The 27,131-nt window shown below is 45.4% G+C and overlaps 1 protein-coding gene across 1 annotated transcript; it reads right to left on the reverse strand.

The window, feature by feature from the left end:
- Nucleotides 1-24,437: 24,437 nt before the first annotated feature.
- LOC144159730 (uncharacterized) lies at nt 24,438-26,872 on the reverse strand. Its single transcript, XM_077691431.1, has 2 exons — nt 25,576-26,872; nt 24,438-24,833 (listed from the first exon to the last, which is right to left on the reverse strand). The coding sequence occupies exons 1-2, from the start codon at nt 26,870-26,872 to the stop codon at nt 24,568-24,570; spliced, it is 1,563 nt and encodes a 520-aa protein (XP_077547557.1). The 3' UTR covers nt 24,438-24,567.
- Between the last annotated feature and the right edge of the window lie 259 nt (nt 26,873-27,131).

A 27,131-nucleotide genomic window follows, 5' to 3' on the forward strand; every position in this document is an offset into this window, starting at 1 on the left:
AAACGGGATGCTCGTTTTATGAGTCTTCGCAGAGAAGAAAGGCTCCAACGTGTCCTTTTTCGACTTACTGACAAGAGTGGCTAGCCGGTCCAACTTCATATCATTAAGCAGCGCTACGGCTTGCTCCTTTACCTCGCGTGGTTTTAACAGGGTTTCTCTGAAATTTTTATTAACAGCAGCAAGGGCCTTATCACCAAACTGGTCTCCGGGAAGGACAACAAAAAACCCTTCTTTATCTGCCGTTAACAACCTAAGGTCATTCGCCACAAAGTGGTTAACAAGCGAGCTAGTAGAAACCCCGTTTTCAGGTTTTGCATTTTGTCTAGACAACGCCGCCACACACTCCTTCAAACACACTGTACTCTCCTCCTGTGAAACCCTGAGTGCTACAGACCGTGACATGGCGATCTTCTCAAAAGGCTTTACGCCAGGATCCAAGCAGTACTTTGGTCCCAAGCGTAGAAGACGTAGACTGGACTCCGGAACCTCACAGTTGCCAAGAACCAACACTTCACGGTCAAGGTAGCTGCGTTTCTTTCTTCTAGGCAAAGTTGGTCTCAAACAGTTCCACAGCCACTCGGTTGTCGTGTCCGCAGTTCTGCTCCAGAACATGAAGTTCGCGCTACAGTCGCCCCTCAACCCCTCAATAAGCAAGGGCTGATATTTTTTCCTGTTTCAACACCGGTGCTGTCGCTGCTTTTTATTGAAATTGGCAGCTTTTTTTTGCTTTTGAACATTTTTGACGAGGTTGGAGGAAGGTGCAATGGGATGCCTTTTTGAAATTACATGCATGCATGGCTTCAATTAATGAAGAGCTGAACACCTTTTCCACACCCTTTCAACACCCTTCCAATAAAAAGGGTGTTCAGGTTAGTCAACACCCTTTTCTTCACGCAAAAAGGGTGTAAAGCTATGAAAAAGGGTGTTCAGATTCAAGAAAAAGGGTGTAAGAGCCTCCCAACACCCTTTTTTCAGTTATCTTACACCCTTTTTGGCCAAAAGGATGTAAAAAAGTTTAGTGTGTAGGGCAAAGGGTATATCAACTCTCTTATTTCTTGCCCTAAAAAGGACAGCTCTAGTTTTATTTGTATTTATTTTAGGCGAATTACTTCATGATGACAGACTCTTCAGAATGTTATTTGCGCGAGAAAATACGCGACTTGAAATTGATCCACTCAGAAGGATCGTCGTATCATCAGCATACATAACGATTTTGGCTGTGATGTCAATGTTTACTACGTCATTTATGTAAATGCAGAAAAGCAAAGGTACAAGAATGCTTCCCTGAGGCACGCCGACACTAACTGTTTTCAGATCTGAAGTGTGTTGATTCATATGGGCTGACTGCCTCCGGTGCTGAAGATATGATAATGTATATTTAGAAAGGGGCCTCGGAAGCCATAGTGGCACAACTTTTTTAAAAGTGTTGAGTGGTTAATTAGGTCAAAGGCCTTCATGTAATCTGTAGATACGCCTACGGTTAATTGCTGCTGTTCAAAGGAATCTAGAATAATTTCCTTCTGTACTAAGACAGCGGATTCAGTTGACTAGCCCTTTGTGAACCCAAATTGAGAACTTGTAATTAATTTATGTCTGTGTAAAAAGGAGGACATGCGGTTATGCAGTATTTTTTCTAAACTCTTTGAAAAAACTGGTAATATTGAATTTGGCCTATAATTTGTTAGACTGTTTTTGTCACCGCCCTTATGAAGAACTATAACTTTGGCTATCTGAAGTCGTTTAGGGAAAATTCCACCGCACAGGCGAAGATTAAATACATGTTCCAGCGAAGGTGATTTAATATCGAGTACATGCTTTATATGCCGAATCTGGAGTCCGTTTATGTCTATGCAATTACTACATTTGACAGAAGTAAAAGCGTTCATTATTTCGTTTGTAGTTGTGGATGATAGGAATACACTTTAATTTTTTCTCACACCTAAATAACTAGCATATGCTGGGTCGTGAGCATTCCCTTCAACAGAGAGAACGTAATAGTTGAAAGCATTTGCCAGTGCCGAATTAAATGTGGTTTCACCGTCCAAAGTTAAGTGATTAATTATTTCAGTATGCATACTATTATGGTTTAAAATACCATTGAGCCTTTTTCGAGTAAGATCTGACCGTTTTACTACATCTTCATTAAATATGTTATGCATGTACCGGCGCTTCTCATAGCGAAGAAGACTGGTCACTTTGTTTCTGTGAATCCTAAATTCTGTTAATGTGTGCTTCGTGCTATTTTTTAAAAATTGTTTGTATAGCCTATTTAATGCGAATTTCTGTGATACATTTCTTGGTCGTCCAGGCTTTTTTTTTCATTTCGTGCCCATTTTATAGTTTTGTATGGCACACATCTATCGTAAACGCTCTTTAACTCTTCATAGAAACAATCATAGGCAATCTCAGGATCAGTTATTTTTCGTACTTCGGACCAATCAGTTCCCATTATTTCCAGACGAACGATTTCTACACTCCTTGCATTTATGTCACGAATGTTGATGGGAATGTTTTGTTTCACCGGAGTTGTGTGCAGATTTTTTACCACAAGAAATATTGGAAGGTGGTCACTTATTCCAGCAATGACAGCAACACAGATGTTGTTGAATTGAAAAGATTGATTGATTGATTGTGTTAGTCCTCTCTGAAGCCACTGCACCGTCTGCCTGGTATTTAGTCCATATATCTCCGCTTTATACGAGTTTGCTCGGCCTGCCAGTTAATATTTGGTCTTTTTCTTGGTCCGCTGTGCCCTGTATTTTCGATTCACACTGTGGGAAGTGCAAAACTTCCGTTGGCTGAACGATGTGCTCAAATGAGTTTTTTTTAACGCAAAATTGCTACTTCGCTAGGGTGGAGAAAGGACGCGCAGGGCTTGCGTCCACCGAACGCGCACCCTCCCGTGTATCATCCAGAAAAACTGTTCACACCTGCCTCCCTTTGTTAGTGCGTTCGATGGCATTCCACGCGTTTGGCAGTGCGCGTACATCCGAAAGAATAAAACAAAAAAATATTGAGCCCGTATCGTTTTATACCAAGGAACCAAAAAAAGAACAAGAAAAACACTTTTCCAGCACTATTGCATGTAGTGAGTCAAAAGAAAAAGAAAAAAAACAGAAACACTTGGCGCGCGGTGAATTCCAAATTGAATCCGAAGAACATTTCTTCCTTTCTCGCCGCCGATTTTCTAATAATCGGAGAAGGCTGCTGGAGACTCCTGTGTGACGTCTTGGACTGCCATTGACTGTGCCAGTGCTTTTGTCGTTTGGGGACGTGTGCAACACCATCCATTCCTTCATTTCGGTGACAGCTCGTATGCTATGCTGAAAATTTTCCGATTAGGCTGCCTTTTATCTAGTGTTCCTACTCTTCCCGATTTGATTTTTTCATGTTTTTTCTCTTTATCTCTTTTGAAAGAATAAATGTTTTCTTCTGCTCCACTATTTTGCATGGAATGATTGATTACGATTAAAAAAGAACTCGTCTTGGCGAGTCCCACTAAGTGAAAATGCCCCAATTTTCGGGCCACCACTGCCACCACCAAGGACTTAGGACGCATAGCACGAGTAAAACAAAACAGCTGCTGCGCGTCAGAAGTTTCCCTCGCCGTCTTGGTTTGCCTTCAGCTTGTGAGGCAGTATAGCAGCAACATGAAAGGTGATTCTTGAAAAAGAAGCTGCAGCGAATGTAATGCTGAGGTTGTAGGCTATAGTCGACGTAGGCAGGAGGCTCGGCGACAAGCCTAGCCAAAAGAAACACTCTCGCGAAAGAAGCAGGAAAGAATATGCTGAAAGGTCCTGCAACATTTGTGCATCGTACTTGCAGAGAAAATATCGTACACGATGGTATTTGTTGCCTTACAGCTGCGCAATTCAGCCAGGCGCACGGTAAAGCCAATTTCTTTTCATCACGTTCCGATAGCTTCGGTACATGGGCAGGAGCTCAAAAATATTGCTACATGGCGGCAGGACAAAGATAAGACGAACGATGCAGTGGCGGCAAGAGATCTGCATTTTGTACATTACGTACATAGCGGCAATACATTATTTGCGCGCCAGGCACTCCCGCCAAATAAGACGATGATGCCGCCTGGCCTATCAACAGCGATGCCATGAAGGCAGAAACTGACTGTCTGAGGAACTCGAACTACGTCCGATGAGAGGGCTGGGGACGACACATCTTCTTGTTGGTCTAGCCTCCGCTTGTAACCGCTGGTCTTGTTCGTATGGTCGCGGGCTGGGGACACGAGGCGGGTGACGTGGTCGAATGCTGGTCACAGTGGCCCGGGGCTGCCCGAAACGTCCCACCTTCCCTTGACGATTTCGCCCAGGCTGAGACGAAGCGATGCGGAGACCAAGAGGGAGATGAACCCGAACACTAGACCAAAATGTTACGTGGTGGCATAAAAAAGATGAAACGAACTATGCGATGGGGAGAAGTGGTCTATTTAGATTATGTACATAGCAGTTATGGCAGATCCCGCACAAGGTTCGCGCCAGGCACTTCGTCGTCGTCGTTCTAGTTCTTGAATCAGGCGCTGTCAGGCATTGCCCATGTGAGTTCAGCAACAATATATATCCCCAAAATAACTGTGGTTCTCATATGAGGCATTGACCGGGGATGTCGGCCATACCCAACTTCGCAATTTTTTTAGAATATTCCGCCCTGATGGAGCTGCTGCAAGCCTGCCGCTTCAGCTATGGGCAATCCACCACTACCGCTGAAAAGGTTGTCGTCGATTAGAGCTCCATTCACTACAAAAACTTGTCTTCCCGCAAAAGTGACGGCGCTTCGACGTACAGGATGACCCTGTTGAGTTTTTATGCAAATCCAAGCCTTCCCTGTGAACGTAGCGACCCGCTTAGACCAGCTTCACGTCAGATCCAAGCTCCATGACGTAACGAGAAAGTCGAAAAACTTCACCCATCTTTGAATAAACGAAAATACTCCAAAACAAAGAATGCTTGTCGATCAGGCGGATATGGCAGCAGTGTAGTGTACTTGTGTGCGTTGGCGTTAGCATAGCTGAGAAACGGGTCTAGACCTAACCGCTAATTCTCGGTGCTGCCGGTAACATTAAGAATGGTCGGTACATTCGGCATTGATTAGTACGAACGCCACTTTTTAGGCGAGCAGTAGCCGGCACAACTGTGAACGGGGCAAAGCCGGTGAGTTGGAGGATTAAATTTAGCCCCACCTGATTTTTCTTGGCGTCCCTACACGGCACGTTTTTGGCACGCTGGTTTCCATTGTAGCCGGCGGCGATGGGCAGGCCACAGTTAAAGACGATAGCCTTTCTTGGGCAACTTAAACCCAGACATTTTGGTCTACCTGTATTTCCCTCTCTGTCCACAGCGCCTCGATCAACCACATGCAAGTGCCCAAGTGCGCTTGATCGAGGGGCCATGGCCTGTCTGTCTGTCTGTGACTGTATTCATCCGCACGGCCAAAGTGAAATGAAATGTGCGTAATAGTCTGATATACTTACAGCGAAATCTAAAAGTCTAAGTGCGGTGTCAATGTTCGAACTTGTCAACATTGTTGAACAAGAACAAACATTACGCAAACCAGGGGAGAACATCACTACATAATTGATATTGGCTTTCATGGATGCTTTGGTTTTTGCAACAACAAATGATATACTCACATACTGCAGAAAAGCGTCGCCTGCTTCTGAGAAATCGCATCTGAGAAATCACATGGCAACAGCAACATAACGTTCCAGTAGATATTTTTCACGTTCTGCTGGGAACGCAAGTGAATTAAGGAAATGTGGATCTACAAGCATTGCAGCCGGGCGGCTCGATTCAAGCGCGTCTCCGCCGTACTGGAGCGCTGGCATCGAGTAACCCTGCCTGTACAATGGAACGCGGGTAATTTAAATTGACTTGCGCAAACCTTTAGCGTGTTTACATTGGGAGGAGAGTGACCGAAGAGGAACACCAATAGAGGTGTGCCGGGAAGCAAAAGGAGGCATTCGCAATAACTATCGCATTTTGCCTCCATTCGCAACAAAAGGAGCAGAGACGCGGCCAATTTCTTTGTAGCCTGTCGTGCTTTCTTCATTCGGGGCTTCGGAGAGGAGTAGGAGGGATAAACTTCATTTGCATCATACTTTTGCACCGACTCATGGCGATGAGGGGTATTCTCAGTCCAGAAATCCCTGGGCGGTCGCTGCCTGGAGGGCGCTTTCAACGAGCAAAAACTGATCGCCGATGTGCGGGCTGGCTAGCATGGCTTGCCACTGCTCATGGTTGAGGAAAGGGATGGGGGCAGGGAGGGCGGTGTGGTAGCATGACCGGATGATGTGGTAGAGTGTGCAGGGCTGGGGACAGTACTTTTAGGTGGCGGAGTCGAATGTACGTTGAATGGCGTGGATGAGTGTGTCGTGCGGGTATGTGTTGGTTTCATGACGGTGGTAGGTGGTGGCTTTTTCCTTAGTCAACGTATCGTGGGGTGGGGTTAACACGAAGTGCTTGGGACGGGAGTGTTGGAGGATATCTTTGAATTTTTGAGCTACGGAATGGTACTCTTCCCACTGTGACGATGGAGTGTCGAATGCAACGCAGCGTGGGCGCCCTCATTCGCCTGCAAAGTAAAGGAGGAGTGGTGAGCCGTCTCGTTCCCCTTCAGGGATTGATCTCCAGGGAACCATAGAAGGTAGAAGACTGAGGGGTTGGGGATAGAGTGTCGTATGCGGATGGTTAAGCAAGGAATGCGACCGGCGGCGTAATGGCGATAGGCAGCTAGAGAATCTGTAACAATGGTGGTAATGTCTAGCTTTAGTGGCTGCGAGCGGTATCGCTATTGCTCCTGCAAGAGTGGAGTCTTCCGATCACGGTTGCGGAAGTCAGTTCAATCCCATGGCTGTATATGGCGGTCACCAGGAAGGCTGGTTTAGTGTAATATTTGGCTAAGTCATCGTAGCGGGTGTTTCGGGGCTTAACTCGAAGCCTCTTGCGAAGCATTCAGATGCGTGCTTGTCAGCGCCATTGGTTATGAACGGGGCGCATTTTCTTGGGGATTCGGGCGACGGATATACTACAGCGTACTTGAACGGGGTTGCGTTGTCCGGGGTTGTGGGTGTCAGGAAGTTGGTAACCGAGGCGACGTTGATGGTGAGAGCCAATGTGTGTAAGCTTGAGCAGTTTAATAAGGTTAACATGGCGGGCCTCCGGAAGTTCATCCAAATGTTAGGAATTCCAGTCTGAAGATGTTGTCGGTGGAGGCCCTAGTGCTAATTTATTGGCTTGACGGATGATTATGTCGAGTTTTTGGATTTCGCTTCTTTTGAGAGCCCAGCATAGGGTTCTGGAGCTGATAGTAGGGCTTCAATGAGGCGTACAAGATTGTTTTCTTCTGCTCTTTGTGGGCGATTACCACTTCGTTTGACGAGATGTGTGATTTGTAATAGCGTTCCTTGTAATTTATGAATAGTAGAAATGCTTGCGCCGTCTGATTGGATCGCAAGTCCGAGAACACGAATTGTAGGGGTGGTTAGGTTGGGAAAAAGAGCTTTATTCAAGGAATAACCTAAAATTTACGGGAATAGAATACCTTTGTAAACTCAATATAAAGCCACCAAAGAGAGGGAGAGAGAAAGACAAAGAGACAAATATTTCATATACTCATGAGGAAGATATGTTCTTATGGGCTCCACCCACTGAGAGCCATTGCTGGTCCGAGATGCCTTGGGCCTGGCTGTGTGTCCGGGTTCTTTCGGACAGGCCTTCGTCCTACAGTGGAGAGAAAAGCGCCAATAATGACGCCGATGCTGGTGATAACAATATTGATCATGGCGATAATGACTGTGGTGACGATGATGTAATTTATAATCTAGGGCAAAATGCACGTCAATCGTTTCTTTCGGCGCAGCGATGTCAGTGAACGCCGCCCTAGGGAATAGGTGCAAATTCCGCAGGCCATCTTTTAAACGGCTTAGTGTTCAGCGAGCTTGATTCCTGCCGTACTAGGGGCACTGCCGGCCTTTTCCTTCTCGAGAAACAAAATTGACGAGCCTCGGAGAACCTCTACGTCTCTCCTCCACAACAACCCTGGTAAATATAAAGCGCGCCTGAAACCCTTTACCACTACCTGGACCGTCAGAAGACTTGTCGGGAATGCTAGATGGAGCTGTTTACACTCCGCCGGTGGGCTCCCTGGGGCCAAGTTGGCCTTGCCTGCGGAAGGGTCAGGTCAGGAACAGATAGTTCTAGGGATCCACTTTTTTCAACTGTTATCTATTTTAACCATCTCTTAAATCATCCCGTAGCGGTTTTTGCACTGCTTTAGGACCGGAGAAACTTCGCCGGCTTTTCTCTTCGTTACTGTTCTGGGCAATCAGCGAGGATTTTTAAAGGGGCCATGAAAGGCCTTTTGAGCACACTAAATGAACTAGCGCAATCGTAAGAATGGGTCGTCAACGTCAGCTGTGCCAAGTATTACTCTTTTACATGCAGCGGAAAGCTCACACTTTTGTTGCAAAGTTCGTCGCTATTTTCTCACCCTTCCCTGCGTGTTTTTGGACGCCGCCATCTTCACATGTCTCCGTCACCGATTCCCAGATGTTCGTCATGAGGTAAACATCCTGCTATTGGCCGGCTTTTTCACGCACTTCCGGCTCAGAGATGTGTCGTCTGCTCAGCGTCGACTCGCCGGCTGATCTGCCGGCGGAGTGCCGGAGTGCTTGGACATTTTACGACTATCCAAATAAGTGTAAACTAACGCTCAACCATTTGTATTGAATGCCACACGGCCATAACACGACATGGATATTCTCTTACCTGACTACATTCCGTAAAGAAAGCGTTGAAGCCCCGCGGCACTTGTTTCGCGCAATCGCAGAGAACGACCTTAGCCGAATGCCCGGGTTTGACGCAAACGTTTTATTCAACTTCAAAACAACCCAGAGATGCTGTTCGAACGAACACAGCGTCACAACATGCGTTGCAAGTCTGAACCGCGATTGACCGACGATCGGTTGCCTCCTCCTGCCCGTCGTAAATTCGGCACTCACCTCGCGCCCGGTTTGCGGGGACGAACAGGAAGTCACTTAACTCTGGCGTGCAAACCGAGAAGGCTTTTAGCCAGGCACACTGCACATACCCCCACGGCCGGGCTGGAAGAGCGGCAGGCGCACACTTTCATACGGCCTTCGCTTCGGGTATAGTTCACACCTTTAATCGCCGCTAGTTTGTGGCGCTTCGGCCCAACCCTCGCCAGTTGACCTACAGCACGGGCGGGGTAGAGGAGCGGCGCGCGGGCATTTGCCGCTGCCCTAGCCCTGTCGTGGCTGCAGGTGATACCTGTCCGTGTTAATTTACATGGGCGTCCTTAAAATAGGCGATCCCTTCCCCCCTTCTGAATTTTGAATCTGAAACACTGTCATCCGGAAGCGCTCAATCAAACATTTGAAAGAACTATTTTAACGCAGGGCTCATGACGAAAATTATGCGGTCTTTATATCTTATAAGCGACTGTATTAAATGATAGTGGTGAGGCAGGCAATAAACACGGTACTTTCCATCACTGAAATATCAATTCTTATCTTTCATTTCTGATGATGTCTTGGTTTGCACACGCGCAGGGCGTGACCAGTGACGCGAATGATTTCCCGTCGAGGGAGATACGGTTATCGCGTAGCTAAAAGTGATTCTGCTATTCACGCTCCGGTCGAGATGGGCGGACCGCCGGCAGCGAAACGCACTGTCAAAAACATACAGCTAAAACTCTTAATCATGCAACTGAAGAACACAACCAGTCTTCTTTTTGGTGGGATATAGCCGCGAAGGTATTCTTGGTACCGGTGATATTCCGCGGCAGATCCACAATACGCGCGGCAAGCGTCGTTGGCTCACCCTGCCAGAGACGATGCGCCGACTAACAGATTGGAGGATTGGAAGTGTAGAGGGTTGGTTCGAAGCGCCCTCACTCTGTCAGGAATCTGCTGTATCGTTTCCTTCTTGGGTGCGCAGGCCGTATGAAAGTGCGCGCTCGCCGCTCCTCCAGTCCGGCGGTGACACCCCATGCGAGGTTGAGTCGTACGTCGCTCGAGAAAGATAATCCAGACCATGGGAAGCACTATCCACCCGCTCAAGTATAACGTCGCATTTCATCGCGAAACGAACGCGTCCACAAAACACAGGAGGCGATGCACACACACACAGCTTCGGTCACTGCATTGGCTTAGCTGCAAGCTTCGTTCGGACAATCAGCGATGCTACGATGATACAGAGCTGCGTGAGGGCGACGTGCTAACCACTTCACGTATTTAAAAACACAGGGGCAAAAAACTTGGTTCATCGGAAGCAAAAAATCATTCCTCCATTATAGTTCCTGGAATATACTGGCTAGTGTGCCTCCAGGAGACGGTATAAGTCTTGCGTCTCAGTTGGCGAATGTGAAGGCAGAGATGCATCTTTCTCGAGTAGATCCTTGCAACTCCGGACCACGTAATTGTGCCTGGAATTTGGCCTGCAGAACACATGTTTTGTTTTCAACGTACAATGTTACAAGCAGCGGTTTGGAACAGCGATGGGAGCTTCCATTTCAGTAGTCTGTGCGAATATTGCCTTAGAGGCTCTAGAAAATTCTGCGCTATGCTCGTACAAGACGGCCCCAAGATCTTTGTCTGCTCCCTAGACGACTGTTTTTGTGTGATCCACCGTCGAGACGTAATGCCTTTCCTTCAGCATCTAAGCTCTTGTGTTCCAAGCATCGAATTCACCATGGAACAAGAAAATAATGGACAGATCGCCTTCCTCGACGTACTTGTGAGACGGTCGGCCAAAGGATTACCAACCAGTGTGTATCGAAAGCCGACCCACACGGGTAGATACCTCCCTTCTGAAAAAATCCGTATATATGCATATGGAAATGATATGGTTTCCGTATCTATACATACGGAAAAGATACGGTTTCCATTTGATTTCCGCATGCTTGATATGGAACTCATATGGCATCCGTATAAGCGATGCGGAAGTCCGTAATGGATATATGGAAATCTTTACGGGCAATACGGAGACTCGCATATGGATTATACAGAATCTATATGGACGATATAGAAGCCCCCATACGGAACTTACGGAATCCATATGCAAAATACGGAGCTCCGCGTAAACGACTGCGGATAATACGGAAAGCGACATTTGGAAAGTGCCAAATCCGTATAGCATACGGAACCTCCGCACGAGCGATATGGAGGATATGGAAGGTGACGCACGGTGAAGCACCCAAAATATGCGGACTCGCGGCTAGGCAGCGGATATGCCCAGGAAAACAATCTGTTAGACAGTGAACCCTAGCTCGTTCGAACTGCAGTATGATTCAATGCGAATCTAAGGACCATTCGAACAGTCTGATTTGGTCCAGCCGGGCTCGATCTATAAAAAGCTATGCGTACAAAAGCCCGTTAATTCGAAAATGCGCAGCGAAATACCGCCACAAATTTACATTGAACTACGCGCCACTGCAGTGACTGCGGCTTGGCAAGTAGCACACGGCACTGAAACACGTATATTCGCTGCCTACATCGCCGGATGTCACCTTCGGAACAAAAATAAAGGGCACGGAAATTCTGGTACTATATGCACAAGGTAAAACCAATCCAAAACACTGACGCGCACGTTTTGGAAGGCGTAATATTAGCGAGTGCAGGTGATCGGTGCGCTGTCAGACAGGACTTATTCCTCTTCATGTGAGAAGGATTGAACCTGTGCAGTGAGGAGTAAACAGAATTAAGTTGGGAAAGTTGATAAGCTGTAACTGATCTACTGCTAGGTAACACTGGATTCAGAAAGAAAAGGCGACGCACACACCAGTGGCGACGTTAAGTATAGACGGACGCATATGGCGGCTGTGCACTAGCCACTCATGACGGATTGATTCCTGCTCGTCCCTTCTTGAGTTTTAACCCTTTCGCTCCCGTTTACGAATATAGATCGTCATTACGTTTTGTACCATACTCGCCATGACCTATGACGACTATACTCGTCATCGGTCATTTTGGAGCCGTGACGGTGCTTTTTAGCAATACACTGCGGCCATGCGATGAAGCCATCTACGGGCAATCTTTTTACACATTTAAGAAATAAAGGAACGTTATTTTATTGATATAATGAGGTCGTGTGGTGCCATCTTAGAGCCATCTTTCTTACACAATTAGTGATATAAATAGCGTTATTTTATCGGAATAATTGTGCCGCTTCATTCAGAAAGAAAAGCTCTACAAATTGAGCAAAAAAATATTTTTCGGTATGTTTTTCTTTTTTTTTTCATGGTACGGAAAGGGGTAAAAATGATGAAGGAACGCCTTCCGCTACATTCACTCGTTAGCGCAAGAACTGCCTAGCTGTTCCATTCCAGTACCTTTTCAATCATCATGCAAAGTGCAAGTGGATATGGCTCCCCAATCGCAGTGCAGTATCCTTCACTCTGATTAATTTGCATTGAAATGTCTAGCTTGCCATCCCGGTTCAAACTAACGACCATTTAATGTGTATATAACATACACACAAAATATTAACGCGCAAGCTTAACCTATGAATGGCTGCCACTTCATTAGTATCATACACATTTTTGACAAACACAATTACCGCGGCAGCTTATGGCAGAAAGGTTAATTGTTTTCTTTTGAAATATGCATATGGTTTGCTTATAACACCATTTTGTTTTTTTAATCAATAAGTTTTAGATATGTATGTTCGCTGAATGAAGAATGAAAGTGCATGTTTGCATATTTTTTCCTATAGAATCGCGGCAAAGGGGAGGGGCCTGGATTTGTAGAACCTAATGCAGCCCTATAAATACGTTGAGCTAATTAAATAGAGCCAAACAAAGAAAAATACACCAATGGAGTAAAAGAAACAAATGCATCTTGGCAGCTCTTTAACAAACCATCTCAAGCCCAAATTTTAAATACATCGGGGCCTGATAAAAATGTGATAATTGCCAAATTAATTATTGCGTAAGCACAGGTTACACTTGTATATAACAGCTTCTTTTCACAACGTGTGCGCTTGCACCAAAAGTTCTATACCACATTTTTTACACGTGCTGCCCTTCAGTACATTTGATGAATCCAAATTAATGATACTTGGTTTAGTCAAGCGTTCAACGAAACTTTGTTTGGTCAGGGCTCGTGCTTAAATTTGATGGTGTAAAATCACAGTGCCTGACCAAGTCAGAAATGGAATATTCGTCGTTTCACGCAGGTTAATATGCAACTTTGGCACACCACGATCGGTTGTGAATCAATCATCCTATCAGAAGAGAGCTGTTTGATTACACATTTGAATTTTAATTACATTGGGCAGGCACAAATTTAGCCTGCTACGTCCTGAGCAGTTCTAAAATGTTCCCTAAATGCAGTTCATGCAGCTAATAAAATATTTAGGTGAACTTTTTCTGTGCCGCGTTTACATAATTTTGTTATAGATAATGTTCTCCTGGCCACCAGTGAATACTTAACCAACGTAATACACAGAATTAGCCTAAATGTTGGGCAGTCGTCTTTAAGAGTGTTTACACATCGCAAGGCGACGAGAACTTGTAATGCAGAAAAAAAAATGACTAATAGTCGACCTCATAACGCCGCTGGCAACACTGTCTTAAAGGAGTTGTTTGTGAAGTCAAGCCAAACCAAGCGAAGCCGATTGCATATTCAAAATGGCTCTAGCACGACTGCGTAACTGCGCTGTAAGTCCTGTTGACCGAGTTAAAAAGAGTGCAAGTTGGTCCGTACCTTAAACGAGTGAACTGCATCGTTAGTAACAATTTATTCATTGAGCGGCAGCATCACGTAGTCGGGTAATGGCGGCGCTGGTTTGTTGGTGCTTATATTTTCGACGAAGACGTACGAGGCTTCTTCAATGTGGTTCTAGCGGACGATGAAAGTCTTCATTTGTGCTTCCAAACCACTTTTGTTCAAGTTGTTCGCAGAAGTGTTTCTGCTGTGCAGTCACAACAAGTGCTTCCTTATACATTCATCCTGCACCGAACAGGCGTCATTATGCACTGACTGTTGTGCCGTGTCCCGAGGACTGCGGTTCGCTAGACCGCGAAGGTAGGACCACGTGTATATCCAAACATTGGGCGTCTTCTCCACTTCCCAGCCATTCTGCTTTGGCAGGAGCAGCTCACAGCTTGTTTGGAAACTGTAGTATTAAAGTTTATCAGCCTAATAAAATGTTTTAGTTTAGTATATATCAGCTAACAGTCTCAGGCAAAGACACTGCACGTTAAGATTGCCCAGAAAATGGACATTAAATGACAGCAGTGAGGGTGAGCAATGCGGTTATTCTGGTAGCCTTCATTTACACTCTCCCCACCCCTTGTCAATCTCCCTATAGAATGTAGGGTATGTTTCAAGTTCTTTGTTTTCCTAGGATACTCCATCACATTTCATATCAAAGTAATGGACAAGGCAAAAGTCGATGTTCAATCTATCCAAATTTTACATACAAAAGCATAAATAAATTATTGACAAATGGCAAAGTTTATGTACTAAAGTATTCAAAAATAAAGAAAGAGACGAAAACAACTGCAGCCTGCAGTGCACGCTTGCCAGGGTCTGCCTGGTTTCAACGGGCATCATGCTTGTGACCAGAGTAGGAATAAATTAGGAGTTCATGCTCCTTTACAAGCAGGCATTAGCCTTTACTGCTCAGTTCCTAAAAGGGCTAATTTCTGTGACCAAAAGGGGGATGTCGAGGAGGGGGGCTAGGGTGCTGCTGGAATTTTGGCGTTGCAAGAACAAAACCCAAAAACCAAATGGCACCACCTACCAACATCTGTCGTGAAGAAGTTAACTAAGCAGAAGAATGAAGGAAATGAAAAAGAACACGTTGCCTGACACCAAGCCTTAGGAAACAGCTGAACCCAAAAAAAAGTAAAATGAGTTTGGCACCAAACTTTACTGCAAATACTTCCGCGATGACCATATCACCTTCTAGTTTTGGACCTTGTGTGCATTTCCAGGTGAAACAGCCTCTTCCCAACGCCCCTTCTTCAACTGAATGTTATGTGCAAAAATAGTTTTGCTCATAAGCTTACCTGGACAAGCCAAACACATGCAAGAAAAAACTCTCACACAGTTTAAACAAATAGAGGTACCATGCAGAACATACCAGGGGCTTTATTTATTTTTTTAGTTATTTATTTAAAGGAGCACTGACACGAAAATTTTATGTTACACTTTTATTGCTTTGATCGATGCTTAATGGTCTGGCAAACCTGAAACAGCACTTCAAATACTTCAGCGTGCAATAGTTAATTACATTGAACGGCCTAAAAAATCGCTTGTTTCAAATTCCCATGCTTTCATCCCAAACGGCGCATATGACAGACTCCCGGCCTGATGTCACCGCTTTGTGTGGATGTCACCGGTGCCCGCTTGAGAGGGTGTTGCGCCCGCTTGCCGCTTGTGGGGCCGCGCGCGTGAAGTGACGTCACGAGTTTTTGACTAGTGCTGTGGCGTCACTTCTTTTGGCTTCACGGGGTGATGTCACACTGATGTCCATTTGCTGAGTGCCGCTCCGCGCGCTGCTCCGTCGGTGCGATAAATTAGATCCAATTAAACTATGTTCTTCGCGTCACAGGCTGCTCATATTTCAGCCAGGGTATTCTGTTGAGTGAAGGAAGCGAACTGTGCAATAATATTAACGCCGAAAATTGGTGTCAGTGCTCCTTTAAGGTTACCCTCAAGGCCCGGGTAGGGCATTACAGAGGTGAGTGGGTATAACAGGTACAGATATACAATGGAATAATAAGTAGACAAGGTGAAAAAATGTATAAGACAAAAAAGTAACAGAACAACAAAATCAAAAAAAGAGTCACAAGAAAGGCACAAAAATGTAGCCTGTGTAGCATAGCGACAGATAAGCATTTGAAAAATGACACCTAAGAAACATAAAAAGGCAAAAAGTCGCAACGAAACTGTTCATGATATGGTACGTATGGGGCATAGATTTGGCTACTTATATGCAAGTGACAAAAAAGCGAGGTCTATGAACAGCTCGAAACAAACAACAAAATGAGGACAAAAAGGCACAACAGCACTAAAGAAAATTTTAGGATCAAGTACAATTACAAACGTGGCCTGTCAAAGCTGATCTAAACAAATTTGACACAGATTAATTGGTCAATTTTCCTATGAAGCGAGTTTGCAGAGCAGGCCAGTTGAGTGTCACATGAAAACAAATCAACCAACAGGGAACTGGGAACATACAATTATGGTGATGCTTTCGCAACTAGCTTGCACAGGCACATATCTGTGGGCTCATGGACTACAGTCAAACCGGGTTACATCAAACACGCAAAAAAACCCATCAGTTCGATATAGGAGATAATTTGATATAAGCAAGCTAACGAATTGGATGTTATAAAAGCATTTATAAAACACTTTATTGATGAAACTGCCCTACTTTCGCACGAAATAGTCCTGTATCTTCAGCTTGAACAACCTTGCTGCCCGAGACGGTACGCACTTCTCTACACTGTCTAAAGGGTCGGTGCAGCTGAAGCCGCAACCTTTCACATTTGCGAAGAAGCGTCTGACTATGTGAGTGCACCCATCACTTCAGAGGTTGTGGGGCGAAGAATCGTCGTTGCTTTCCTCGTTGCGCCCACTTTCACTTGCGCTCGGCCACGTGGTCTTTCAAAGTCTCACATGGTCGCGAAACCACCATCCCCACTCACAAACTCACTCAGCATTGATCCGGCAACGGCGTCCAGAAATTCAGACAGCCCGCTCCCTACTTCAGCAACACCAGCGGTTGCTTTGTTGCACTCGTGATTTTCACTCATCACTGGCACGCACAAGCCTGCAGATTTGAAGCAATTTTGGGTGGTTTTTTTAGTAACGTCTGCCTAAAACCTACTTCGACAAAGTGCTCCAGGGAATCTCGTGCCTGACGGAAACGTCCGACTTCTCACCAAGTTCAACTCCGATTTACAATTTCCAGCTTCACAGCGAAAGAGAAATTTGGCAGCTTCGCTTCGCGCTAGCTGGAGCCACTAAATACGCTTTTCTTTACTGACACTAGCACTAGCCACCACGTCTACACTTCCGAAAAAGCCCACAAAGTGCGAACGACACAAACATAATGTTCTAAAAAAAGCATGGTGGGTGGACCGGGCTTATTTTTTGCAAGGGGGAAGGCGACGGGTTGCTCTACACGGCGTGATGGTGCTGTCACGATAGGGAGAGCGAGGTGAGGGAGGAGAAAGAGCTGCCTGCTGCCCGTGAGCAGCCGGGCTAGACCACTTTGAGGGATGTGCCGGTGGAATTGCTCCTCTGCCGTAGGGAAAGCCAACTTGCAGGTCACCTCTGCAGCTTTTCTCGTTCGATATATTGGTTGTTGCTGGTATTTTTGTTTGATGTAAGCATAGTTTTTGTTTCTCTTGTAAATGTACTTTGTCCAAAAATAGTTCAATATAAAGGATAATTCCATGTAAATGGGTTTGATATAGCCGGGTTTGACTGTATATGGCTTAATCCCTCTCAATTAGGTTTGGCAGATCACAAATGTATGCCTTGCCCTCATCTAAAAATTCCACAAATAAGCATGGCTCCACACCATCTGCCAATTTGATGACCACAAAGACGTCAGACAATGAATGAAAACATTCCTTTATGTGAGGTGGCAGCCTGCTCTCGCTATCCAAAAGAACAATTCTTTTGCAAAGCAGCACACATTCACTGCCACCCTGCAACCCTTCAGAACTCATCTCAAAAATCCTCTGGATGGTAAAATACTCCTGCTCTCCATTCCGAATCACTGTGCTGTCTCTTTTCTTCACTCGCTGATACGCAGCACTATGTAGCACCGTTCCAGATAAACTAAAACGAAAGTGCTCCTGCAGTGGAGGCACATATCCAAAGAGGGTACAAAAAGCATTCTTCTCACAAGTCGACAACACTGGAACAGGGTCACAGGTTCCAAACATGCAGGAACTGCCTACACGTACTGCGCTCAATGTTACGGGATACCCAAGCAACTCCTCTACTAACTCTCTAACCTGCCTCCGAAGGGGCCAAAGGCTCATTGCAAGATGAAGCTGTTGCGACATTACCAGCCGCTCAGTGACTTGGTGTGGCACACCCCTTGCTGCTGTAATCGTCTTTACGATCCTTCCATTTCCGCTCTCAAAAGGGAATGCACTGCGACCCCACAATGGTCCAAAGTTCCTTGCCGCTGTGGTCAGGTGCAGTAGCTGGTGTACGTTGTAAGTCATAAATTCCGGTCCATAGAGAGTTTTCGTTCGAGACACAAAGTCCCCAAGCAAGCGACCTGGAAAAAAAATACCATTGAAAGGCCGCTATATTTTACACAAAACCACAAAAAATATCGAAACTGTCTACCCCACATACTAACAAAATAAGGTACGTACATTTGTTCAGCAGTCGCGTGACAAGTATAATTCGTATTTATCAACTCAAGGGATCCTCAGGACAAATTCATGATCTCCTATTTCCCACCAGATGAAAACTTCTGAGCCTGAAGCAGAATTCTCGGCACCTTTTCATGGCTGCGGCAAGAATGCTTTCCTTCCTTAGTTAAACGACAAACACGCCCATTAAACAAAACCTAAGGCAGTGGTTCTAAACCCTGAGTTTGGTGGTGGCCCCTTTTTGGCTTGCAAAAGTGATTAGGGACGCCCAATGAATAGCTGATCCGTGTTGTAATGTCAAACAGTTTGTACTTGCAGCTAATGCCGTGCATAAACTTACTCATTGTCTACTTTTTGTGTCGAACAGTTATGATGATGTAAGTCATATAGCTGAAAAATTACCTCTACCACCTTCAATTCACCAAAACCGTGGCGTATTACATGCTTGCCTTTTTTTCGTACCTGGCTTTCCCACACAGCTGACCTGTTGCCCAAAAAGCCAACTTTAAAGCGGCCACGAAAACAAAATGCGTTTGGTTCGTACAAAATACTGCCTTCCTAGGATAACGCTGATACCAATATTAACTATAAACTTGACTCAAATAAGCTGTACAATGAGGAAAACGTTTTTGCACAAAACTGATGACATATTATGGCAGCTGGCTGCAACTGGCTGAGGCCAACACAATCCAGCATAACTTAAACAGGAATTATAAGCTTAGAGAAGGAGATATTTAAACAGGGGTTTTAAGCTTGCAGGTCAAGATATTTGTGCTGAAATTTATAGCACATTCATTTTATATCATTATGAATGGTGTGTAAATGATGGCAGTTAGGAAGGGACACATAAACATAGAAGCACCGTGCCACCCATGCAGTGAGTGCGGCGCGCACTATGCCGGCCAAAGCTGCACAGCCGTTGGGCGCATTGGGCTTGTCTGCACTGGCTGCCTGGCATAAGTGACACCGCCATGTACGTGACCCTGCTTGTTGAGGAACCCAATATTTTATGAATGATTACTATCAATTGCAACAAAAGCAAGGTACAAACAACATCAAAAACAGAACAAGTACGGACAGCTGACTTTGAGGGGCATCATTGTGCCATCTCTGAAGGTGAAACAGTAAACACAGTTCGGTTTTTCGCAGGAGCTACATGTAGTCAACAGACTAACTTTCATGTTAGGTATGTCCCCGGAGTACATTCTCGCTGGAATCAACAAAAATGATCTGGCCGGAGAATTAGAATTTTGGCTGAAGATAATTAATTTTTCAGCTAATAAAACATCTACCAGAGAAGCGCTGGGGCTCTATAAAACACTAAATCTTTTGAATAAAACAAATTGTCTTGACGGTCCCTTTAAAATGCGTGCTATGCAGAGAAGTGCAATGTACATATCATGCAGCAAAGCCACATTTTTGCAGTGCCAGTCAAGGTTCGGTAAAGGGGAGAAAACAATGGTGGAAGACAGAGTTTCGAGGAGGGCTTCGCAATCGCCTGAAATGCCCTGCTGGACCCCTTCAGGTTCGCCAATGCCCATTTAAAAACCACTGTCCCAAGGGATAGCCAAAATATGTTTGGCTAACCATGTAAAAGTTCCAAGTTAACACAACTGCTTCATTTGTAAGCAACGGTCAGCCCACTTGTCCCTGTACACAATATATATCATGAATTATTGACGCCTACAATGTGAAGGGTATAAGGTTAACACAGTGACACTGAATGAATTTTGGGAAGAAAAAGAGCTCAATGACACTATGCTCTCATGCAGTCGTGGTCTGACAGCTTGCTGGCTTTCAATTCTGTTAGTATTTTGGGCTTTTGCCAAGAGAAAAGGATTTTAGAAGTGTGTTCCGAAATCTTGCAAAGTGGCCCAGAAGCAGCAACAAGCCATCTCGAGACATGCAAGTGGCTAACTACCAGCACAGCCTGCAGAAGCTAGGTTGAGCAGGATAGCTCAATATTGGTTTATTCATCTAAGTGAAGCCACCATTCACAAAGTAAGAGCTCTGAGCAGGGAGTGATGTTGGCAGCACGAATACAGTGACATTGCCCTCCATGCATTGTGCATTCCCCCCGGTACCCCCCCCCATGTCAAACCTTTCCAGCATGCCAGTGTTTTCAATTATCTGGGTAAAATTAGTGGCACGGATGCTGTTGGAGTTCAGTTTAGACTATGTTTTGTGCTTAAGCCTTCAACACACCAGAATTCAGCTTAATGGAGGCCTATTGGTTTTAAATTCCAGCAGCTTAACCTATAATGTGTAAGTAAGACAATTAAGCGCATATGAATGCGTGCAGTTCAATTTCGTGGCTCAAAAGAATTCATCATCAATGTGTTAGCTTAGTGTGGTTAGCTGATAGTTGTTTGTGAACATTTTGCTGTAAAACTTACACAGTTTAGCTGTAAATATGATTACAACAAAATGAAATAGAAACTTGTAGAAGCTTCTGCATACAATAGTTCTACTTGAGAACATAAACCAAACACAGGTGCCCTTCCATCCACATACCAAGTTTGGACCACACTGTACAGTTATAAAAACAGTTTGTGACACAAATTTTACATTTATATTCTTCTGCGCAAGCACTCAATTGTACCGTAATCTTACGGGCAAGGTCTATCTGCCTTGTTGTGAGCTCTCCCAAGAGAAGAGTAAATATGGCCTCAACCAAAAGAGCGAAATGGTTCCAGAAGCGCTGTGGCAGGATGTCCAAACAGCAAGGCAGAGAATAAAAGAGCAGCCAGTGCCTCCATTCACTGGCCTTCCAATGGCACTTGTCTTTCAAAGGCCGTGGCAGTCGGGTAAAGCTGTGCGGCGGCTTGATTTGGAGCAGCCGGTTCGTTACTTGTGTTTTTTTGTCGCCTGAAAGAGAGACAAAACGGTCACTCCTCTGTAGGAAAAGCAACTCTAGCACACTGCATGCACATTATTCAGATATTAATTTCACTATCTGAAAACCCCTCAATTTAGAATTTTTTTTGCTGTGTAGCTTTGTCTTGTGCAAATGGCCTTATGTGCAGTGCTATAAACTTCATTGTGGTATAAAAAAGTACCAGTAATGAATAAAAGGTAGTCCATGGGTATTGCTGGTAATTAGGGCCTGTTTCCACTTGATGATATAAGCAGGCTAAACATAGCAATTTCTCCAGAATTTCTCTTTCATTCATGTTGCTTTTGTTGCCATGATTCTAGCAATCTATCATGAACTGATTTCTGTTCCATTGCTCGCTTTTGTCACGACTGCTCTGTGATACAAACATATCACGAAGCAGTCATGAGTGAAAATAGACCTTCACTTGCAGAAGAAAACTTAAATTCACAAGCACTTTTAGAAGGTGGTGCGAATTCCATTTACAAATCAGCCCTCTATGCTTCACGTGCAATTTTTAGACAATTGTTTACACTGTAATTTTCTAAGCCACTTACACTGCAATGTCTATTTTATTCAGCCGCCCCATTTTATACAAAATAAAAATTGAAGAATGCGTCCACCTAGCAATACCTTAAACGAAACCCAAACTGACCAAATGTACAGCCTTTATCAAAATTTTGTGGGCCAAGGCGACCCTGGCCAGAGCAGGCGCGCGGCCAAGCCGGGGTGCTGTGCTTGCCGCTGTCGGCTGGTTTCACGGCCAAAGACAGCGAGGGGAACTCTTTCTCTTGCTTTTGTAGTGTGTCCAGCGCGACAAGTGCTGTGCAAAGCGCCTGCGCTGAAGCTAAGTGCGCCTGCTTTGAGAAAGTGGCCTCGCTGCACTTATTGCGCCAGCTGGACTACGAAGGGAAGCAATGTTCCCCTCGCTCCCTTTAGCCGCGTAACCAGCCGACAGCGGCAAACGCAGCACCCCGGCTTGGCCGCGCGCCTGCTGTGGCCAGGGTCGCCGTGGCCCACAAAATTTTAATAAAGGCTGTACACTCCTAGTCAATGTCTCATTTACTGTTCCCATGCTCATCAAGTTGCTCATTTGATATTGGAGTCCCAGTTCCACTGCTGATGCTTTTTTGTGCGGTTGCAAGCCTAGCCCACTGAGGTCCTATTGCTGCAGCATTGCTTCAAGAACGGCTTCCATGGCTGTGCATGTTTACACTGCAGGCCTTTCAAAAGCCTCACTTGCGTTTTAGCAAATGGCAGTACCAGCATTTGGTGGCCCTATAACCTTTTGTGTATCTCACAAAACAAACCCAAGGTAAGATAGTCGGCAAAGCAATAAACAAACGTCTGCATCACAAATAAACCAGCTTTAAGGTGAAAGCTTTCGATATCACCATCATGGAAGGAACATGACAGCCTTACTGATGACGCAATGCAGCCCGCCTTTGATAGCACGAGTGATGCGCCTTTTGATACTTTTACTGAGAGTGACTTGGTAAATAAACAAAGCCCGGCCTTCTAGGGGTGTTTTGCTCATGTTTTTGCTGTTTTTTGGAATGTTGATTGAAAGCTCTCCCAGCCTACTTTTTACTATCATGTATAGTAAAAAAGTGGCTGTTCGCACGAAATTTCACAGCTTTTGCTTTCAGTCTAAGAAAGATCCCCAAATATTTTTTTTTGTCTTCTTGTGAAACCCCATGTTCTCGATAGCAACGCTGCAGGTTTCACTCAGCCTCCTTGGAGCAATGACGGCAGTTGATAGCAGTGTGCATCCTGTGCTTGCATCAAGAAAATATGCCACATTGCTGATTACACAACCCAGTTCAACACTCATTGTAGGCTGCAAATTTTGTAGGTTGAAAGTAGCAGCACACAAAAAGTGATGCAACCAAGCCATACAAAGAAGGGGAAGTTTTAGGCAGGATTGCGTGATGCAGTTGGGAGAAGGAAGTAATGCAAATATCTGTAGGACAGCTGTGATGTACTGTGCTAACACTTACCAGAGCTAATTGAGAGGGGCTTTTACCAGCTTATTTAACAAATTTGGAGAAGCGACAGCGACAGAAAAAAGATGCCCCAGTGCTCATGGCATGTTTATAACCAAACTTTGGACAACCGTTGTAGTAAGAATGTAGGGCCACATTGATGCTGTGAGACACCCAAGAGCTTTTATGGGAGTAAAAGTGTTTGTGGATTTCTTCAAAATAAACCTAAACAAGCCCAACAAGCCATGAAAAGAAAGATTTTGGGTACTATGCTAAAGGTTACAAAGTGCTTATCTGAGGTAAAAGTGATGTGGAGGGCATTTTGGCTCAAATTAAGAGAAAAAAGTTACGTTGGGCAGGGTACATGTGATTGAAAGGACAGCTTGCGTGCAACATAGCTAGGTATTGATGTAGCTACGATGAGATGCAAAGTGAGGCCAAAGGAGGCAAAATGCATGTAGACAAAATTCAGTGGCAAATGACGGATTTTGCTGAAGCAGGAAAAAGGCAAATGGGTCTTGTACCAAGCACTTAACAGCTGACTTCTTAAACAACCATCCCCAAGGAACACAAAGCGGCAGATCAAGAGCTTTTGAAAAAGCTGCAATATTATGAAAACTAAAGGCCTCAAAATCTGATTGAATATTGATTGTGGGGTTTAACGCGATGAGGCGCGTCGTAGTGGAGGGCTCCGGATTAATTTTGACCACCTGGGGATCTTTAATTAACGTGCACCGAAATCTTGTACACACGGGCGATTTGGCTTTTCGCCTCCATCCGAAAAGCGGCCACCGCGGCCGAGAATTGAACCCGCGTCCTCGTGCTCAGCACCACAACGCCTCAGCCACTGAGCCACCGCGGCAGGTAGGCCTCAAATTCTATTTATGCAGGCCAGTCAACATTATTCCCAAAGTATGCTTCGTCCTGCATAAGCTGGCTCATTTTTTCAAATTATTATTTCCTGACTGAAAATTGGGTCATACTGGTCACAGAGCCAGAAACAAGTTATCAAGATCGTGCTACATCACACCACTTTTTGCTATGCTGTGCTGCATGTTAATTTCTTAAACTTACCTAGCGTGCGTTCACCATAATCACAGCACTAAATACATAAATGTGAAAAAGTGGCTGGGAGCAACAGGCTATGTTCTGAATCTGTCCTCCACTCCATGTGTTTCCTCGACTTGGATAAGAGGAGGATACCACAGTGCTTTTACATGCACCAATCGCTTTCAAGGGTCTGCTCGGCTGGAGGCTGGAGGGGAGGAGAGATTCAGAATACGCAGGAATAAGTGCTTGCTGACACTATGCTCAGTGTTACTCACTTATGCAGAAAGATGCGCCTTTTTTGTGTGGGTCAAACCAGTGGTCAGTGAAAGCTTTGGTCACACCAATGAGCACACAATGCATATAGTCCACTGTTTGTCCAAACACGAGGTTGAAGTGCTTGACGTTCATGAAGGCTGATGGTCCTTTCACTCCATTCACTGATTCTCCAACACTCAGGGCGAACATCATTTCTTCACGCGTGTCTTCCGGGCTTCGCTCCTCATCCATCTTGGTGTTTGTGTACCTCACTGCTCCTGAAAGAGTCAAGTGATAATACAAAACAAACTTAATGAAAAGAAAAGTGGGAGTGAAGTAGTAAGCTCTAACGTACTGCCAAATGGCAGTCGGGAGGACCACAGTCATTCAATTTGAGGTAATAGACAATGTTCAAGTTAGACACCTCGACCTAAATGACACAGTCGTTTCAACAGACAGTAACAGCTTCCATCTTGGCAATTCACTACCTCTTCGCTGCGATGCATGCGCCTGCAAGTGATTCATTGTATGAAACTTGCCACATAACAGGCCAAAATTCCATGCACCTACTCAAGAAATTATCAAGGCAGCCAAAAAGCTGGTAGTTGTGTGGTTTGTTTTTCCATCTTGTCTTTTCCCATTTTCTGGTTTTTGCTTTCATTTGCTAGTGAGTTTCTGAAGACATTAAATGAGCTGTAAGTCGGTGCTTTGCTTGCTTATCCTTCTATTTTGCCTCCTTGTGTTGATGATTGCCGTGTGGTTCAACATGCATCACCAACTCGCCCGAGTATTTACGTTGCTAACCATGCACACCGGGACCAGTCATGTGCAACTGGCAGTTCGTACTCTGCGTATGGCAGCCGCTATATATGCTACTATGCCCAACAGAGAGGTGCCCCTATCTGCTGGTGTGTGAGACAAGAATTAGATATACACTACTATGCGTAATTAATGGACAATGTAAAAGATGTCTGGGCACACATCATACTAAAGCATAGTATTCAAGCAATAACAACGTACCTCCTACATGCTCTCCAGGGGCATAACACCAGGAACAGCCAAAGAAGCCACTGCAGTACGCACCACTGCTGACAAGTGCCCGTGCGGGGACATCAACGCAGGAGCACACCGCATAGAGTGATGATGTGATGACAGTTGACCCTTTCTTCCAAATTACTTCACCGAACTCATTAAGTTCATCAACAAACTTCTCCAAAAAAACTGTCATTTCAGGATGCTTTCCGAACCACAGGCCACCCACTAAAGAGTTCTTCAACCTGTAGTCCGGAGGCAGCTCATTGATGACGAATTGTATAGGCCCCACAGACGATGTTGAGGACTTAAACACAGGGCTTCCATCAGTATTAACTCTAATGGTTAAGTCACACCACTTCACTTGCCGACTTTCCCGCAAATTCCTCAGCACAAAGCCGCTCGTGATGTCTTTTACTGAAGCACAAAACCCTTGTTCTGTGTCTCGTTTGAGCCTCAAAAGGTTCTCAAAGAGAAAGTCTTTTGCGCGGGCAATCAAATGCTTCACTTGTTCCTTCAGGTCAAATATGACAAAATAATTTCCACGTGCCTTCAGTGTGGCGCTGTCCTCGTCGACTAGGCAACTGTCACATTTCATGCGGGAAGTTCCAGGCACCGGATCCAGAAGAGTTGCGCAAATCTGGCAATAAAAAAAACCCTTCCCTACGCTGGCCGTTTTTGATGCCCAAAGCTTTCTGAAAAGGTACTTCGACCGGGGAATCACATTGCCTTTAAAGCCGAAAAGGGCGTCCACAAGCCTCAGTAAATCTCCGAGGGCTACCCAGGTGAGGTTGTGGGTGATGACAAAAGCCATTATCATCACTACGGCCGCTGCCTTTGTAGTTGTGGATCCCGGTAGACTATCCTCGCCCAAGTGGGAGAAATCCGACGCCAAAAGCTCGGCTTCGTCCAGTACTGCGCGTTCACCATCTTCCTCCTCATCCGCCGCCCATGAGGCAGATGCCTCATCACCACTTTCATTTTCGTCACCTGGGCTGGGGTTGGAGATCGTCGGGTCGCATCCGTTTTCTTCACCTTGCAAGTCAAGTTCAACGGCAGCAGACGATGACTCTGCGCCGGTATCACACGTACGTTGCGCGAGCACGGGCGACGCATCGGACTGTTGCGTTGAGTCACTGCTGTCCACCAGAGATTCTGGAGGGATCAACAGGGCGCGATCACGTTCACGCTTTTTTCGCCCGTATGCAGTAGACAGAGGAACAACAAACGGTTCCCCTTTGTCGAGATACCGCTTGCGCCGCTTCTTGGCGGCAGAGACATCCATGTTCTGAACGCAAAGAGCGCAACCGCCCAGACGGGCCCACCGAATTCCTCGGGCGCAGTGAGAGAAAGAGAGAAAACACTTTACTGGCTGAGGAAGCGGAGACGGAGAATTAAAGTCCTTGAGTTCACGGCTTTCCCTGCACTTCCTAGGGAGGAGGCGCAGAAGCAGACGACAAGAGTGCGCAGGACAGGTTCCGCAGTGACGGCGCCTGTGGCTGAAATAATTCTGAACTCATGCAGTGTATGCAGGACAAATCGAA

This window comes from Haemaphysalis longicornis, unplaced genomic scaffold (assembly GCF_048455015.1).
Source record: "Haemaphysalis longicornis isolate Haplotype H1 unplaced genomic scaffold, Haemaphysalis longicornis Haplotype H1 scaffold_10, whole genome shotgun sequence".
NCBI classification, from domain to species: Eukaryota; Metazoa; Arthropoda; class Arachnida; order Ixodida; family Ixodidae; genus Haemaphysalis; species Haemaphysalis longicornis.